Source organism: Polypterus senegalus, chromosome 2 (genome assembly GCF_016835505.1).
Source record: "Polypterus senegalus isolate Bchr_013 chromosome 2, ASM1683550v1, whole genome shotgun sequence".
NCBI classification, from domain to species: Eukaryota; Metazoa; Chordata; class Cladistia; order Polypteriformes; family Polypteridae; genus Polypterus; species Polypterus senegalus.
Window position 1 is genome coordinate 98,411,352 of NC_053155.1, and position 19,444 is coordinate 98,430,795.

Consider the following 19,444-nt stretch of genomic DNA (forward strand, 5'->3'; position numbering starts at 1 on the left):
ATTCTGGTCACCTTACTTTATTGAACAAGATTTTTCAATTAAATAAATGTAAACAATATCATGGATACTCTTAACATTTTCGGCTTACAACAGCGCTTCCCGATTAGGGGTGCCGGATGCGACCAACTATTGCTGAGGTGCGAGAATCCATTGAGGAAGAAAAATGAAAAACATTATTTGTACAAAATCTTAATTTATCTATCCATTCCTAAATAATTAAATGGGCAGGCTATTTCGTATCAGTACAATTCGCTGCTTGTTAAAACGGATGACTCCCGCTCTTACGTGCACTTAGTGCTGCTTGGATATTATGAACTATCGTATCTGTTCAAGTTCTATTTAAATTTTAAATATAAGTAAGTTTTATTTAGTCGACAGAAATATCTTTGGTAGGAATGTAAGTTAAATTTAGTCATCATTGCATAAATTTTTCTTCACCATAGAAATTTAAAGACTAAATTCAACTTACATTCCTACCAAAGATATTTCTGTCGACTAAATAAAACCTACTTATATCCAAATAGAACTTGAAAAGATATATTTTTTCGAATCTGACCGCGCATTTTAGATCGACTTGACGCGCACTACCTCGAGCCCCGTGCTATTGTGCTCTGGCCTGCCTGCCTCAATAAGTCACCCTCGCTTCGCTCTTACTTTTTTACCATTCATTTAATCATGGCTAGTCGCGAAAAAATTAGAAAATGGAAAGGATTACACTGAGTATGGATTTACCAAAACAATTATTGATGGAGAGTAGAGTATCCATTATTCATAAAGCTTCAATTGGTGATCAGTTTTTCTGCGTTAACCTCATATTTTTTCATACTTCTTCTCAAATCAAGGGGGTGCGAAATCGGCCTCGTCCATCACAGGGGGTGCGAGGGTAAAATGAATCGGGAAGCGCTGGTTTACAACAAGTATGGTTACTTAAAATTCCCATTTAATAATTGTAGTAGAAGCCACAAAGTAAATTACACCTACAATATTTGTATGTTTGCAAATTAGGAGCAGTTGTTTGCATATTATTTCTGAATGCTTCCTTTTTAAATGAGAAGCTGCTGCCACTGGGAAACAACAGAGCCATCATTGTCCAACGACATAAGATGTAGGGAAAAACTGGAGAATGAACACCGTTCACCTGTACTATGACCAGACTGACTTCCTTATGTCACAGAAGTGTTAGAAGATAAATAGCTCCTAGTTATATCATAAGCTGACTGGCCAACTCCCATACAGGAAGACTTCATCTCATGACAAAGGTTCAGACAGCCCTATACTCTTTAGGTCTCATTTGGAGAAGGCATATAAATTCTCATTACTCCAACAAACACAACTACAGAATGAAAACAATAAAATGAAACTTAAATTGCCAATTTTATGTACCTTGATTTGACAGTAGAATCACTCCATTTTTCTACTCAAATAAAATGTATTGATGGTAGGACTTTTAATCATGTAGAGTAATGTATAATAAGGAGCATATTGTGTTATGGGCAGGTGACCAAGAGGTTAAACGATGGAGAATGCACCTTGCAAGGTAATAGCATGCTTGAGGACCGTCCAACATCTAACCTAGAGAAGCTCCATTTTATTATTGGGAATGGTATCTTGAGACCAGCATTAAGGTAGGAGTTGTCTTTGGTAATATTTAGCATTAAATCAATATGATAAAACCAAAGCAAACTTGTGAATCCTGCATTTTGGTAAATACTGTATTAAAGAATATGGTCCAAATGGTTATGAAAATGTTACTAAATTCACTTGCATGTTTTTTTAAACTTCTTTATTAAAATACTGAAATGGAAGCAGGAATAATGCTATTCCCAAGTACATTAGACACACATTCATTCATAGAAGGCGAGTTTAGAGATCCCCATCAGACTAACCTGTATTTATTTGAATCATAGGATTGAAATTGGAGAACCTGGTCAGTGACCCACATAAGCACACACTACACAGACAGTGAACTGGCTGTAAATTTAGCAAGGTAACAGGGCTAAGTGCTGCACCACTATATTGGTTAACTTTCCTCAGCTAGGATAGGAACAGCTAAATATGCTCAAAAGGGTTTAATTTAGATTATATGTATATTGTAATTAAAGTAAACCATAAACAAAATAGTTACCATAGACCATAGCCATAAGCATGGAGCTTATAGTATGTTAATAGCATTATTTTTACTATTGTATATTTAACAAAAGGTTATGTGAACAGGTTAAATATACTGGTGTTTTGGGGCTTTAATAGTACAGGTAAGTGGCAGTTTACCCAGTAACTTATTTAACTTTAAATCGTGCTAATCAAATAGACATGTTTTTTTCCAGCTCTTGTAATTCCTTAATGTTGATTCCTAGTGCATCCCTTTGTTCAAATGATCCTCCTTTCTGTTATCAGAGATGAAATCTACTGTCAAATCTGCAAGCAACTAACCCAAAACCCATCAAAAAGTAGCCATGCAAGAGGTTGGATTCTCATTTCCTTGTGTGTTGGCTGCTTTTCCCCCTCAGAGAAGTTTGTCAAGGTAGATGGTTTTATTTAATTTAAAAAGGCCCTTTATTGTTTAATAATCATAGCTGTTGAAATGAACAGCATTCTTTAGGAGTTTCCCTTGACTGTACGTGTCGCTTTATGGCTGAAGCATTGGCTTGCAAAATGCAGTTACTTCACCTAATTGTATTCATGTTGAAATTATGTAGGATAATTACATACTCTGGGTAGTATGGATGCCAAATAAAATACATTTTTTGTTCAGTACCACTAGTTGTTGAGGCTGTAAGAAGGTATGGGGTAGCATGCTGATTTATATTTTAGTTTAGCCATTGGATGGGTTCTTTTAGTCTTCTTATCTGTGTTACTCTTTTCAGATCCTTTCACCTTCTCTATTCCTGGTCAGCTATGCTACCTACCAAATGCAACCGTAGGATAATTTCAAAATGGATTATTTCAGTAACAAAATATTTTCTTTATAATGCAGTTAATTAGTAGCAGGGCAGTATTGCGGTACAGTAAATAGTACTTCTGTCTTGTGGATCTTGCATCCTTCATTCTTCAAGGCCTAGTAATTGGCTTTGTGGTGTTTACATGCTCTCCCCATAGACCACTGTTGTTGAGGCCAGTGGGGGGCATTTACCCTATGGTCTGAATGTGGACCCCAATGCCCGATTGCAGTGCATGGGGACACTATGCTGTAAATATGGCACCGTTCTTTGGATGAGAAATAAAACTGAGGTTCTGACTCTCTGTGGTCATTAAAGATCCCTGGGCATCCTTCATCCTTCCCTGTGCGTTGGAACTGGGGAGTCCTCTACAGCGCATCTTCAACCTGAGCCTGGAACAGGGGAGAGTCCCGAGGCTTTGGAAAACATCTTGTATCACTCCTGTCCCAAAGGTATCACATCCTAGTGAGCTGAATGACTTCCGGCCTGTTGCTCTGACGTCACATCCGATGAAGACCATGGAGCGGCTGCTGCTTCACCACCTGAGGCCACAGGTCCGTCACGCCCTAGACCCTCTGCAGTTCGCATACCAGGAGAAGGTGGGAGCGGAGGATGCCATCATCTATATGCTTCATCGATCCCTCTCCCACCTGGACAGAGGCAGTGGTGCTGTAAGAATTATGTTTTTGGACTTCTCTAGCGCCTTCAACACCATCCAACCTCTGCTCCTTAGGGATACGCTGACTGAGATGGGAGTAGATTCACACCTTGTGGCATGGATTGTGGACTATCTTACAGATAGACCTCAATATGTGCGTCTTGGGAACTGCAGGTCTGACATCGTGTGCAGCAATACAGGGGCGCCGCAGGGGACTGTACTTTCTCCGGTCCTGTTCAGTCTATATACATCAGACTTCCAATATGACTCGGAGTCCTGCCATGTGCAAAAGTTCGCTGATGACACTGCTTTTGTGGGCTGCATCAGGAGTGGGCAGGAGGAGGAGTACAGAAAGTTAATCAAAGACTTTGTTAAATGGTGCGACTCAAACCACTTACACCTTAACACCAGCAAGACCAAGGAGCTGGTGGTGGATTTTAGGAGGCCCAGGCCCCTCATGGACCCTGTGATCATCAGAGGTGACTGTGTGCAGAGGGTGCAGACCTATAAATATCTGGGAGTGCAGCTGGATGACAAATTGGACTGGACTGCCAATACTGATGCTCTATATAAGAAAGGTCAGAGCAGAATATACTTTCTGAGAAAGTTGGCATCCTTCAACATCTGCAGTAAGATGCTGCCGATGTTCTACCAGACGGTTGTGGCGAGTGCCCTCTTCTAGGCGGTGGTGTGCTGGGGTGGAAGCATAAAGATGAAAGACGCCTCACGCCTGGACAAACTTGTTAAGAAGGCAGGCTCTATTGTAGGAGTAAAGTTGGACAGTTTAACATCTGTGGCAGAGCGACGGGCACTAAGCAAACTACTGTCAATCATGAAGAATCCACTGCATCCACTTAACAGTGTCATCTCCAGACAGAGGAGTAGCTTCAGTGACAGACTTTTGTCACTGTCCTGCTCCACTGACAGACTGAGGAGATCGTTCCTCCCCCACGCTATGCGACTCTTCAATTCCACCCGGGGGAGTAATTGCGAACATTAATTTTATTTTAATTCTTTTCATTTTTATTACTATTTAATTTAATATTGTTTCTTTGTATCAGTATACTGCTGCTGGATTATGTGAATTTCCCCTTGGGATTAATAAAGTATCTATCTATCTATCTATCTATCTATCTATCTATCTATCTATCTATCTATCTATCTATCTATCTATCTATCTATCTATCTATCTATCTATCTATCTATCTATCTAAAGAGTAGGGTTTATTGTGATGTCCTGGCAAATTTCCCATCTTGGCTCTGTTCATTCTGTCTTCCTAATCATCCCCCGTTTCTAACTGGCTTTCTCTCTCACCACTTCACCACCTAATAGTTAATGTGTGGTGAATGTACCAGTGCAATAATGGTTGCCATCGCATCATCCAGGTACTATATATTGGTGTTAATTGAAGTGGTTTCTCTCTGTCTAAGTGCTTTGAGTAGCAAGAAACATGCAATATAAATGTAATTAATTATTATTACTATTATTATTATTATTATTATTGTTCTTCTGAGTACTCCACTTTTCCTCTCAGATCCCCAAAGATCTGCTGGTTAGATTAATAGGTAATTCCAAATTGTCTATGTGTGGATGTGTATGTGTAAGTTTAGGATCCTACCTTTTACAACCATGAATTAAATTAAGCAGTTTATTGTGTATATAGTACACATCATAGTGTAGTATAGCATACTTGTACAGTACATTAAAAAATAAGGCATATCTGTTTCAGTCCTAAAGCAATCCTTTGTTGAACAGATTTTAGTAGTTTTTAAATCAGTCTTTGTTGTGTATATTGTGTTGGTGCAGCTCTCCAATCACTTAACACAACAGACACAAACACAAGTGAAAAGGTCAAAGAGTCTTTTATTATGAGAAACTCTTCCTGAAAGTGTTTCCCACCACAGCCACAATTATGCACAAGTACAATTAGACAACACTTTATCTTCTCTTCGTTTTCTCTCAGTTGCTGCCTCCTCCACGACTCCTCACAAGTTTTGCCCACCTCCTCCTGACTCTGGCTCGCCTCTGTGAGGCATGTGGCTCCTTTTATTTTGGCCATTCCAGAAGTGCTTCTGCTCTTCCAACCATATGGTCTGTAACCACTTCCAGGTGAGATGGATACCCCATGCCATAGGGCTCCTGAGTCCTTACATCACCCCCTGATGGGGTGTGGTAAAGAATTCCAAGTCCCATTACACCCAGTGGGAGTCTGGAGCACCACTGCAACCTAGGGGAGCTGCCATCTAGCATTGCAGGCTCCTTACCTTCATTTGGAGCAGCTTGACCATTATTCACCTCCCCTTTCCCCTTCTGGGAGCGCGAGTCCTTCAGCCTAAGTACCAGGCAGTCTGCAAGCCACCGCTAACCTCCTAGCGATCCCTCTGGGCAGGCCACATGTCCCTCTCTGGCAAAGAGTTGAGCGAGGTTCTTAGTGCTTGGATGCCTTTCAGAGTTACCATAATTTCCTGGTACGTGACTCGCTTCTCGCTGGGTCTCTGGACATTCTTCCTCTAAAAGGTACGAGCATGGGAAACACTTTATACAGTCCTGAGACATCGTGATCCACAGCGCAGTGTGTACCTCTTCCTGAATGTTGTTGTCCTGAGCTCCTTTCTTCCAGCAGGCGCGTCTGCCCCCTGTTTCAGCTCCAGTGCCAATAATGTTGAGTGTCAGGTTCCTCATTGCATTGTTGGTTTGCCTGGTCTTCTTCTTCACCATTTTGAACCGGCATGGGTTTCTGGCAGGCCCACTCATGCTGCAGTGCTGTCGTGTCAGGGTTTTTCCACAAGAATTTTTATAAAACAGGTCCTTGCCAACCTGTGACTATGCCACTTGTGGACAGTGGGGGGTCACTAAAGAAGTTGCCTTCCCTCATCCTTTCATTTCATGGGCATCCCAGCCATGTTGGTTTGCCTGCGCTCCCTTACAATACTTTATTTAAGAATGAGATTATAATACAGGGTCTTTGACAATTGTTAACATTACATGACATATATAATAAACAAAGAAACTTTCTGAATCATTAAAGACACAATTTACATGTTTGGCCAACCTCCTTTTCTCTTTCAGTATTTGAGAAACTTTATAAGTGGTGGGCCTCCAGGTTATGCCCCTTATTGTGAAGAGAGGCTGAGGAGAACATTTGCTAATGGGACAAGAACTCAGCCACCAAGCTGGTTAGAGCTACAGGTAACATCCTTAAATATTTTTTTATTGTTTCTTTCCACATAAACAACCTCACTCCTGAAACACTTGTATCTGTAGAAAAGAGATAATTAAATTTGTTCCTTTGTATACTGATTCATGTGTTGAGTTTGTAAAGATTTCTAATGCAAGTTCTATACACAGTTGGTGTATCATATATTTTCAACCATTAGAAATATGAAAATGTTCAATATCAAAATGAAGTAATTCAATTTTCCATTCAGCTACTACAGATAAACACCAAGGTTCCTTTTGCATTGAATTAGGCTAATAGATGACTTGGTAAAAGCATAGTTATTGAATCCTGAGCTTAGTAAAATTGCAGCCTTTCCTGGTAGCAGCAGACGCAAACCAGAAGACATTATGGGAAATGCTACCGATTTATTCTAAAATTTTAAATGATTTATTTTGCAAAATTAAATGACAAGTATGCTAAACTTCTTCATGTTACATGCAAAATATTGCCCTCTCTTACTTATTTCTGTGTTCTGCTGTCCTTTTTTATTAACTTCAACTATCATAGGCCACTAAGTCAAAGAAGCCCATCATGCTTCCTGTCACATTCATGGATGGCACAACAAAGACGCTGCTGACTGACTCTGCCACAACCGCCAAGGAGCTCTGCAATGCACTGTCTGACAAAATCAGCCTAATGGATAAATTTGGCTTCTCCCTATATATTGCCTTATTTGACAAGGTACAGTATTGTGGTACCCCATACATTTTTTTTAAATAAGTAAATGTACAAACCTACAGGAATTTCTGATCAAAATAAGACTTTAAAAAGGTCTGGACATAATTTAAACCAGTTATGTTTCCCATGCTCTAGACACTTGTAATTCTTAACAAATGTATAATACTGAGTGGAATAATGAGGAGTTATAAAAAGGCTGGATGGATGGGACTTGAAAGCTACACATTACAGGCTAAATTCTACAGATGCAGAATTTCACATCATGAACAATAACATAACATTCTCAAGTCTGGAAGAATGTAGTATTGCTGTATGTAGTAGGTTTTTGGATTACTGTTATTATTGTTTCATAGGACAACATTTTATTAAATTAATTAAAATAGTATTGTTTTTGCTTTAAAATGTGGGTCTTAAATTTACTCTCAATACAACATTTCCATTTGTTTTTTTTTTTGCTAGCCATATGTTTGTCTTGTATGAGTATGTTGTGTTTCTAGCTGTCCTTACTGCTAAAACTTGTTCAAGTTCAGGTTCATATCCCCGGGTAATTTTTCTAACCACTGATGTCACATGTTTATGTACACATGAGCAGGGTCAGGGTTCTTTCCAGAATCCATACTGGTGTCCTAGAGATATTTATCATCAGTATTATTTTGCTTTTCTTATACTACAAAGTTATGAAAATAGGAATGTTAATTAACGGTGTCACCAGTTGGTCTAAAATAGATATCTCACTCTTCTGTTTGCTTTATAAATATAATTGAACTGTTTGATGTTAGTCAATCAATTAGCTTTATCATACAAGTAACTGCTAATACGTTTATTTTATATATAGTTATACAGTATATAGTTATATGCATATGGGATAGCAAGAATTTCTAGCTATATGTAATTATTCACTTTAATTTAAGGACAAGTGTCTGTGTGTGTATCTGTATAACTGTCCAGTTACTATGTCTCTGTCTTTCTAACAGATGGCACATCACAAACATTAACACTGCTTTTACGAATCTCGTACAAAGTGGTAGAAATAGATATGTTACATTTGTCATTTAAACAGATTACCAATATTTATGACAAGGCATTTTATTATCGCATATGTTTGCGATGCACCATCTGTTGGAATGACACTTGCATTGTATTTTATTACTATATGAATTACGGAATACATTCCAGTAGATGATGCACTGAGGTCTATGTTGATTACTTAGATTTCAGCCAATCATAAACAGGAAGCACAGCTAGTATGGTATTATTAATAATACTATAACAGTAATAATTGTTACATTTGTGTTAGCTGATGTTGCTGCCTTAGAGAATGTGTGCCCTGTGACTGAAATGTCATTTGTGTCTCCTTTATATGGTACCATTTCAACATCAGGTGTCCTCTCTGGGAAGTGGAAATGACCATGTGATGGATGCTGTGTCTCAATGTGAACAGTATGCCAAGGAGCAAGGAGCACAGGAACGTAATGCCCCCTGGAGGCTATTCTTCCGTAAAGAAATCTTTACTCCCTGGCACAATCCCAGTGAGGACAATGTGGCAACAAACCTTATTTATCAGCAAATTGTAAGGGGGGTGAAGTTCGGGGAATACAGATGTGATAAGGTGAGGATGACATTTGCAGCAACAATTTTTTTTTTAAGTTAGAAAACAACTTTTGACCTAATAGCAAATACTGTATTGTAATGAAACTTGACTTTTTACATAGTACGTTATGTCCCTGAATGAAAAAAAATTCATCATCAAAAATTGTTCTTTTTACACAACAATAACTTAAAGAGAAAAAATAAAACTTGAATCATTTACCATAATTAAGATAAAAGTGAATGCGTTGAGTAATTCAATCATTCTTTTAGAAAATGTGTTGTATCTCTTAAAGCTGCTGCAGTTGCTTACAGATTTCCAGCAAATCTGACAGATCTAGAACAAGTATGCAAATAAAATCAATGAAAAGTGCAACTTCCTGATGTGAATAGTCAAGAGAGACTTCTACACAAACCTTCATAATGAAAATGTACTTCTAAGTGCTCCCACCAGGTTTTGATGGATAGTTGTAAAGGCTCGTGCATTATGCACTTCTCTTAAAACAATTCTGTGCCATTTTCATGACATTTCTTCCACACATCAATGTCTTTCATTTGAATATTATGATGGTATAAAATCATTACTTTAAAAATATGAGTAACTTAAGGGAGATTGATTGATCTTCTGTATATTTTTAGTTTTAGAAATGCATTCCTTTTTAAAGCATATTTTGATTTGGTCTTTCAGGAGGAGGATCTGGCAGAACTGGCTTCACAACAGTATTATATTGACTATGGATCAGATGTTTTGTTGGAACGTTTACTTAACTTAATCCCTTCCTATATCCCAGACAGAGAGATTTCGTCCACCAAAACTGTGGAAAAATGGGCACAATTCATAATGGCTGCTCACAAAAAGGTGAAAGGGAGCATATACTTGTACATGAAAATCCTTTTGCAAATCAATATCCAGATTTAGTTTTTAATATTACTCTTAACAGTCAAAAACAAGAAGCTCTTTTTTGTCATTTTGTTATTATTATATGTGGCCTTGACTTTTTTTAAAGACTAGCCAACCACATTGGGTTTGAGGATAGGTCATGCTTTTCAAAATCTATTTACTATATGACTAATTATAACCTGTACACAATACCTTATACAAATGTCCCCATGATTATTTTGGCATTATTATTACAGTGTTTTAAACCAAATATGAAAATGAAAATGACTTTTTAACATGATGGGGTGTTCCGCTGACCTGTGGATGCTTAAGGGCATTTTCTATCCATCTTTCTACATCTACCCATTTGTTTTCTAAACCCATTTATCTGGACCAGGGTTGCAGGTAAGATGGAGCCCATTGCAGTAAGCATCAGGCGCAAAGTAGGAATAAGGGTGCCAGCCCATTGCAGGGTGAACACACACATACCAGGGTCAATTTAACACCACCAGTTTACTTAACCTACATGTCTTTGGACTCTGGGTGGTTATCTATACAGACATTGGTAGAAAATGCAAGCTCCACACAGGGAGAACGCGGGTTTTTAATCCCAGCCTCCTTGTTGCAAAGAAGCAATTTGTATAAGTCATTATAGATTTTTTTAAAATTTTTATTCCTAATTTTTGAAATACAGTATTATTTTTCATAATAGCGCTGTTGTCATTATTATTACAGGGAATATACACACAAAAAAGAATGGACCCCCAGAAAGTTAAAGAAGAAGTAGTGGATTTTGCCAGATTCAAGTGGCCTTTACTTTTCTCACGGTTTTATGAAGCCTTCAAATTTTCAGGTATAAATGTTTTACAAACTGCAAAGCCTGATTAGTTAAGTAATAATAATGTAATAGTAGTGCGGTATATACTGTGGAGCTAGTAGTTGTCATGCTATATAATACTTTTTCAATTTTTACTCCAAACCATGCTTTATTCTTTTTAATTGTAAAATAATTATTTAACTCCACTGACTGTGGGGCTTATCAGCATATTGTTATGTTCATTATTATGGTCAGCACACTCAGACTCAGTTACTGTTGCTGTCAGCTTTTAGACAAAGCTCTTTCTACGTAGTACACATTCACAGATGTGTTCTTGGAAAGAAGTGGTTTTTTGAAAGGTTCATTGAGTTTACACTTTTGTAAGTAAAACTCACATTTCACATTCAAACTGGTGTACTTATTGAATATAAACACATACTGTATAAGAACAAAAGTTAAAAAGGATAATCAAACAGGAATATCGCTGAAAATGCAGAAGCCAAATTTAAAGAGATTTTCTCCCTGCGTTATAGCAGTAATTGAGCAATTAAAGAGGGGTAAGCACGTGTATTAATAACATAAAGAGGAAAATAAAACTTACAGACAAGCAAACAGCTCCATACTCTTAAAATGATATTTCTGAAATTTTAACACAAAGAGAATTCAGAAACCTTCCAGTAGGTACAGAACATTATAGTAAAATAAATGACTGGAGGGTTATGGAGAGAGAAATACTCCCAGTATTAAAAAAGTCAAAAACAGTAAAATGAAAGGGTTGAAATGGGCAAAGGATGGTAGATTTCTGAGTGACTCCAAACTTTGCCTATTTTATCCTTTCTTTTTTGTCAGTTTCAGATATGGTCTTTTCTTTGATATTCTGTCTGTTAAGGCCAAAACTCGGGAGTCCTTTTTTCACTGTTACAGATGACACTGGTATCTGGTATGTCCAGTTAAAGGAACCAGCCAGCTGAAGACCTGTAAGGTGTTTGTTTCTCAAACTACAGACTCGGATGTCCTTAACCTCTTAAGCAGTGTCATCAATCTGGGTCTTCCTCTTTTTTTCTATCATGGTTAGATCCAGTTCACGCTCTTCTCTCAATACAGTAATAGACAGCTTTGTATGAGATCTTCAGTTACGTGATCTTTTGGCACATGAAATAACCTTCATTTTACAAAACAACAATAAAATGTCATGTTCCTTGAGAAAGCTGTTTTGTTTTGGCCATGTTTGAAGCCAGAATTGAACTTTAGGAATGGCAGTACCATGCAGCCCAAGGAAAGAAAATTGACTTGCTTTATTTAAGAGAATAACAGGTTTCATCTGTGCTAACAAAACTACAAATGTTTCTCTTATAACAGATTAGCATTTAAACATAATTAGTGTAGGATGAGTTGAAAGAGTTTGCCATTATGTCGCTGGATTAATAGCTGCTAAAAATGGGGCTCTGCTGTCATATGTGAAATATACTCCAAATTATAAATCAGCAGTTTCAAACAGTAATAGGTGTTAGCAACATTAGTAGTGTCTTGGATATATTTTTAAGTAAATATAAATGCCCCGTGATATAAACGTATCAATATCTATCATAAACATGACCATTTACGGGCAATTCCAAACTTTTAAATGCTAGGGTATATGTGTGTGTGCATTTGTGTATGTGTAAAATGTATTGGACTCCATGGGACACTCCTGAATTATCCTCTAAAACCAAATAATGACCAAAAGAGGCTAAACATATGACAAAATGGTGGATTTAGTATAAAAATACTAAAAGACCAAACTTGAAATGTTTTAAATACACAGTAAATAAAGGCAAAACAAATAACCTACTGACCTCAAGGCCTTCCCGCACGTGAATTATTTCTGACTCACAGGTGAGGAACCGAATATCAAATATCACAAAAACAAAACACGCCTCTAATAGCCTCCAAAAACCTTTAACCTTTCACATTATCTCTGTTTCGTCTTCCTCAAAACTAGTTGAACTTTTGTCTGTTCTCATTATTCCAGTACTTTTCAGGCTAGTTTTGTAGTGTTTGAAATATTTTTTACTTGAACTTTTTTAAATATTTAAAAAATCCTTACATGCCTGTACATGGTGTAGTCATTTATCACTAATCACATAAGATATCATATGGACTAACCACTGGAGTCAGCATTTTTATGACTTTATGTGACTTAAAAAAAGACTCAAGTTGTTCGGGTTAATGCCTAAACAGGACAACTCCTATAACAGAAACCATCCTTTAAACAAGGAGTGGCTATCATGAGTTTTTCCAATATTCACGCTTCTTTCTGTCTGTGTACAATGTCTTGTGAGGTAATACTTTAATTTTGTTTTGAATGATTTAGAAATACAGTTTTACACACTCCCAGCATAGTGTTCTCTTATACTTCCCACACCATGCCTAATCTTGATGTCTCCATGCTCATATAATGTTTACATTAATCTTTAAAAAGCTCCTTAATCCTACAGATTGAGTTGGTCCATCGCTGCACTCTTATCTGTTTTTCTTTGTCTGGGTGTTACATTGCTTTATTGTACCTGTGCCATGTCCTAACAGGTCCCAGTCTGCCAAAGAATGATGTGATTGTTGCTGTAAACTGGACTGGCGTTTATTTTGTCGATGAGCAGGAGCAAGTTCTTCTGGAACTTTCTTTCCCAGAAATCACTGCAGTGTCCAGCAGCAGGTAAAAGAAAAATCCAGAGATTGACTGACTCTAGTTTAAATTTGGAAAGATGTTTTTCATTTGCTATAAGCAACAGTAAATTGATTATTTTACTTCCACTCTGAAAGTAAATGACGGCTCATCTAAATTGTAAGATGTTACTAAATGCTTCAAATGTTTTCACTATAGTCTAAGATGTAAATACTACTGCGTGTTAATTAACAATAACATACATAGTTGTTACCGTATAATTTTAGAGGCTCCCACAAAGTATCTCCTAATTATTAAACATAACAAAAGGGTCATATCTTGGATCCCTATTCAGTGATAAAATAGACGCCTGGGCCTCAGCAGTGTTTTAATGTCACTCCATGAACAAGACACATTTCAAATTATGGTAACACTTCACCCATTTTCTAAACAAAATCTACAAACACCTCTGCAAGCTGTTCTCTCTGTATAAAGTTGTTTTCACATTCTTCCTGTGTGTCCGAGTTTTCCCCTAGGAATTATTTTGCTTCCCTACATCCCAAAGAAGTGTAGGTTATATTAATTGACTTTAAATTGGCCTGTTTTAAGCAACTTTAAAATCATGTCAGAGTGTGTGATGGATTGACACCCTGTCTGCAGCTTGTTGAACTGACAGTTTGTGGCTTTAGCAGTACTATAATGGAAAAAGTCAGATCCAAATGTGGATGGGTAAATTTGCAATAAAGTGCATATTCCACATGGCCACTCAGTTGATCAGTTAAAATTTTACCCGTTTAATTCATTAAATAATGTGTTAATTAAGGGACTCTGCTCTGTTGGGCCCTTAAGCAAGGCCCTTAACCTGCAATTGCTGAGCACTTTGAGTAGTGAGAAAAGCGCTATATAAATGCAAAGAATTATTATTATTATTAATGCTCATTGATTATTTGTTAGGAGGCGCAGTGGGTAGCACTGCTGCCTCGCAGTTAGGAGACCCGGGTTCACTTCCCCTGTCTCCCTGTGTGGAGTTTGCATGTTCTCCCCGTATCTGTGTGGGTTTCCTCCAGGTACTCCGGTATCCTCCCACAGTCCAAAGACATGCAGGTTAGGTGCATTGGGGATTCTACATTGGCCCTGGTGTGTGCTTGGTGTGTGTGTGTGTGCCCTGCGGTGGGCTGGCGCCCTGCCCGGGTTTGTTTCCTGCCTTGTGCCCTGTGTTGGCTGGGATTGGCTCCAGCAGACCCCTGTGACCCTGTAGTTAGGATATAGCGGGTTAGATAATGGATGGATGGATGGATTATTTGTTATCTTCTCCAATAGCTACCAATTTTGCCCAAATACCACTCTGGCAGTTCTTGTACAATACTAGGGAAGCACTTAATTGCTGCAAAATATTTAAGAAAGAAAGAAAGACTTTCAATTACTTTATCTGTAATTGCAGAGGAGGCAAACTTCAAGGGCAAAGCTTTTCGCTTGCAACCATTAAGGGTGATGAATATACATTTACTTCCAACAACTCTGAAGATATCCGTGACCTTGTGGTTACCTTCCTGGAGGGGCTGAGGAAAAGGTCAAAGTATGTAGTGGCTCTTCAAGACAGTATGAATCAAGGTAATTGAGGTGCATGAATTTTTTTGTTTGGTCTAAATATGTCCTTATTGAGATCACTGTAATTTTACACAACAAAACAGTCAGGAAAAGAATTTTGCCAACATCCATATTTTTCACTTAGCAAATTGCTCTTCACAATTTTACCATCTCATTTTATAAAGCTATTCATAAACATTGACTTTTGAGGAAAACTACCACAATTCCAAGCTGTAATACAGCTGCTTCATAATGGTAATGCAGCACATACGGTCCCGATCAAAAGTTTAAGACCACTTGAAAAATGGCAAAAAATCCTATTTTGCATGGTTGGATCTTAGCAAGGTTCTAAGTAGAGCTTCAACATGCAACAAGAAGAAATGGGAGTGAGACAAAACATTTTTTGAGCTTTCAATTAATTCAAAATACCGATTAAATTGAAACAGGGTGTTTTACAGTTGATCAAGATTTTAGGACCACATGCCTTTAAAAGGCCATATCTGTGCAAAGATATGGATTTGTTGTCATTTTCTGTCAGGTAGTCACACGTTCTGATGGCAAAGGCAAAAAAACTCTCCCTTTTTGAACGTGGTCGGGTTGTTGAACTGCATAAGCAGGGTCTCTCACAGCGTGCCACTGCTGCTGAGGTGGGACGCAGTGAGACAGTCATTTGGAATTTCTTAAATGATCCTGAGGGTTATGGAGCAAAAAAGTCAAGTGGAAGACCCAAAAAAATTTCACCAGCACTGAGCCGGAGGATCCAATTGGCTGTCCGTCAAGACACTGGACGATCCTCGACCCAAATTAAGGCCGTTACTGGTGCTGACTGCAGCCCCATAACCATCAGACGGCATCTTAGACTGAAGGGCTTCAAAAACAAAAAACGTCTTCAAAGACCTCGTCTCATTGAACGCCACAGAACTGCTCGTTTGGACTTTGCAAGAGAGCACCAAACATGGGACATTAAAAGGTGGAAGAAAGTTTTATTCTCTGATGAGAAAAAATGTAACCTTGATGGTCCTGATGGTTTCCAACATTACTGGCATGACAAGCAGATCCCACTTGAGATGTTTTCTACACGCCACAGTGGAGGGGGCGCCATAATGGTCCGGGGTGCTTTTTCCTTCAGTGGAACAATGGAGCTTCAGGAATTGCAGGGGCGTCAAGCGGCCGCTGGCTATGTCCAGATGTTGCAGAGAGCATTCCTCATGACTGAGGGCCCTCGTCTGGGTTTTTCAACAGGACAACGCTACAGTACACAATGCCCGCAGGACAAGGGACTTCTTCCAGGAGAATAACATCACTCTTTTGGCCCATCCTGCTTGTTCCCTGATCTAAATCCAATTGAGAACCTTTGGGGATGGATGGCTAGGGAAGTTTACAAAAATGGACAACAGTTCCAGACAGTAGATGCCCTTCGTGCGGCCGTCTTCACCACTTGGAGAAATGTTCCCACTCACCTCATGGAAACGCTTGCATCAAGCATGCCGCAACGAATTTTTGAAGTGATCAACAATAACGGTGGAGCTACTCAGTACTGAGTTCATGTTTGGAAGTTTGATTTCTGTTTTTGGGGGGGTTTACAGGTTTTTTTGGAGGTGTGGTCCTAAACTTTTGATTGGCTGTAAAACAGCCTGTTTCAGTTTAATCGTTGTTTTCATTAAATTGCATGCTCAAAAAATGTTTCGTCTCACTCCCATTTCTTCTTGTTGCATGTTGAAGCTCTACTTGGAACCTTGTTAAGATCCAACCATGCAAAATATGATTTTTTGCCATTTTTCAAGTGGTCTTAAACTTTTGATTGGGACTTGTATATTTAAATGTAGTGTATAAGCAGATTGAATTCCTCCTAACTTTTAATATTAAGTAGTGCAGGCAGTGTGGTTTAGTGGTTAAGGCATTTAAGTTCAGACACTGAGGTTGTGGGTTCAGATCCTTATACTAACGCTGTGTGGCCATGAGTAAGTCGCTTGACCTGCCTGTGCTCCAATTGGAAAGCTGAAACTAATTGTATCATAATTTTAAGTCGCCTAGGATAATGGTGTCAGTTAAATAAATAAATGTAAAATATGTATGTAATTTGAATAATACTGTATTTTTTTATATTAAGTGTTTTTCTCTGATTCAGTCTTTGTCACATATTATATATTTTATAAGTTGTCAACACAGTCATTTACAGACACATCAAAAACAAAACGACACTGCCAAACTACAAAAAGAATTTTGTGTAATTAAAAGAAGTGTTATTGGAATTAATGTTAGAAAATGTTAGGGGCACCCAGATTTTTTTTCTCCACTGTGCTTCTATACATTTAACTTCTCCCCTCTGTGGCGTGGTTATCAAAAGGTGCCATGGCAGCTTTAAATGTTTTAAATATGCTAAATTGTTATATTTGTTAAATTGAGTTGATATTAAAACATTAATGATAAGAAAATTATATCTCTTTTTAGGGGGAGAAGAAACTTCTTTTCTGAGTTTTATGAAGGGAGATCTTATTACTTTGGACCAGGACACTGGAGAACAGGTGATGAATGCTGGTTGGACCAATGGCACAAATGAAAGGACAAAACAGAAAGGGGACTTTCCCACAGAGTGTGTCTACGTGTTACCCACCATTACAAAACCTGCCCCTGAGATTGTGGTAAGTTCTTTAATGTCTATATTAAATGTAGTACCTTTCACAGAAACCTCAAATTTTTCTTAAAGATGTTTACTCTGTTTTATTAACAGTTCCAAATTTTTGATATGAACAATAAACAAAATGATACAACCCACCTCCAACAACACACACTTCTCCATTTTACCCTAAATGTAAATTTTTGATTTTGATATTCCAGCATATAGCTCTTGTCTAAAGGACTAGGTGTCTGATCTTGTCCCTCAACCACTTTTGTTTCTGTTGGACCTAAAGTCCTTTCTTTTAAGGCTCCACTGGGCTTCCTTCCCTGCTGCTTCATTGTTCAACACTTCCTCTCACTCATTATGGAAACCTCAGTCAACTTAATAAAGTCCAGCCTTTTTGAATATCAATGAAAGCCAATAAAGTTAATTAAGTCATCACCATTAAATAATTTATTTGGCTGGGGACCAAGTGAAACCATCTATCAGCAAATGTGATCACTTGCTACCTGCCCATAGCCTCTCTCTGTCTTTCTCTGTTAAACAATGTTGCACAATCAACATCAGCTGAGATGGTCAGATCTCTCAGTCGCCAGCAATTTCCTCCAGACCTTTTAGGGGGATACCCAGACACACGCTTGAAACAAAACCCTTTTTGCGTGTCGTGGGTCTGTCACTTAGGCTTTTCCTAGTGGGCCATGACTTGTATGTTGATCATCCTTAATACATGCCCAACCTCCTCAACTGACTCACCTCAATCTGGTTAAGAGACATTTATACTCAAAGATCCCCCCTCTTATTGAGAAGCTCTTCACCCTGTTAAAGCAAATGAGTCAACCTCATTTTGTCTACTTGTACTTGTGATCTCTTGCTACTTAGAGCTTATGACCTTATGTGAGGATAGAGATGTAAAATTGCCACCAAACAGACAGCTTCATCCACATACTTAACTCTCATTTCACCACCATTGGCAGATAAAAAGTTTTCAAAACTGTGAGAAGATCACAACCACAAGTTTAAATGTGTTAATTCTCTTTATAAGTATATCACATATAGCTGTGAACTGTTCCTTTGCATGTCAGAGACTTTGGTATTAAGCCAAGAGGTGGACATTATCTATAAAAAGAATAAATGGACACTCTACAAACCACTGCTGTGCCTTCATATCCTGACCATTAAAATCATAAACAGGATATTAGATAAGATGGACCTTTGGGGAAATCCGACACCCATTCTAAAAATGTTTGACTTAATACTGAGTATTCAAACACAATTGTCACTTGAACAGAATAATATCACACAAATTAGATATATAACTGCAGTGTTACGCTTATGTAGGCAATCTTATACCATGTCTTGTAACTATTCTTTAATTGCAAATACTGAATATGTAATACTTACTGGAAAGTTACTCCATCTATTGCAGGAACCCAGGTATTGGGGACTATGAGGCAGTGACTATGAATATTATAAAACATTGCTATCAGAAAATAACCATTGTTTTTTTGTACATTTTTTTAACTGTATCTCTCCATCAATCCATTTTGTGTCCCCATATTTTCCTCTACAGGCTCACCGAAAGCCTATCACAGCATTATCACTCACAAAGCTGGAGTCTGCATTGGACAGTTCATTAAACCAATACACAGTATACTCATGCAAATATTTACACTCCTTTTGTACCAATTTAGAAACAGAAACCATATTGGTACATAATAGAATCCTGAATTCAGAATATCTTTAGGCTCATTTGAATGTATGATATCACTTTTAAGTTAAAAAATTAAAAAGAGTGCCCCATGTTCTCTGCTTCCTATAT

The 19,444-nt window shown here is 38.0% G+C and overlaps 1 protein-coding gene across 1 annotated transcript in view; it reads left to right on the forward strand.

Annotated features, from left to right (window-relative positions):
* LOC120523178 (unconventional myosin-VIIa) overlaps positions 1-19,444 on the forward strand; it is a 197,059-nt gene that overhangs the window by 127,075 nt on the left and 50,540 nt on the right. Inside the window, exons 26-35 of the mRNA XM_039744223.1 lie at positions 1,498-1,625; positions 2,395-2,521; positions 6,665-6,784; positions 7,323-7,496; positions 8,875-9,102; positions 9,769-9,939; positions 10,696-10,813; positions 13,343-13,469; positions 14,860-15,029; positions 17,457-17,647. Coding sequence (XP_039600157.1) covers positions 1,498-1,625; positions 2,395-2,521; positions 6,665-6,784; positions 7,323-7,496; positions 8,875-9,102; positions 9,769-9,939; positions 10,696-10,813; positions 13,343-13,469; positions 14,860-15,029; positions 17,457-17,647 — 1,554 coding nt within the window. The remainder of the gene's footprint in view (positions 1-1,497; positions 1,626-2,394; positions 2,522-6,664; positions 6,785-7,322; positions 7,497-8,874; positions 9,103-9,768; positions 9,940-10,695; positions 10,814-13,342; positions 13,470-14,859; positions 15,030-17,456; positions 17,648-19,444) is intronic.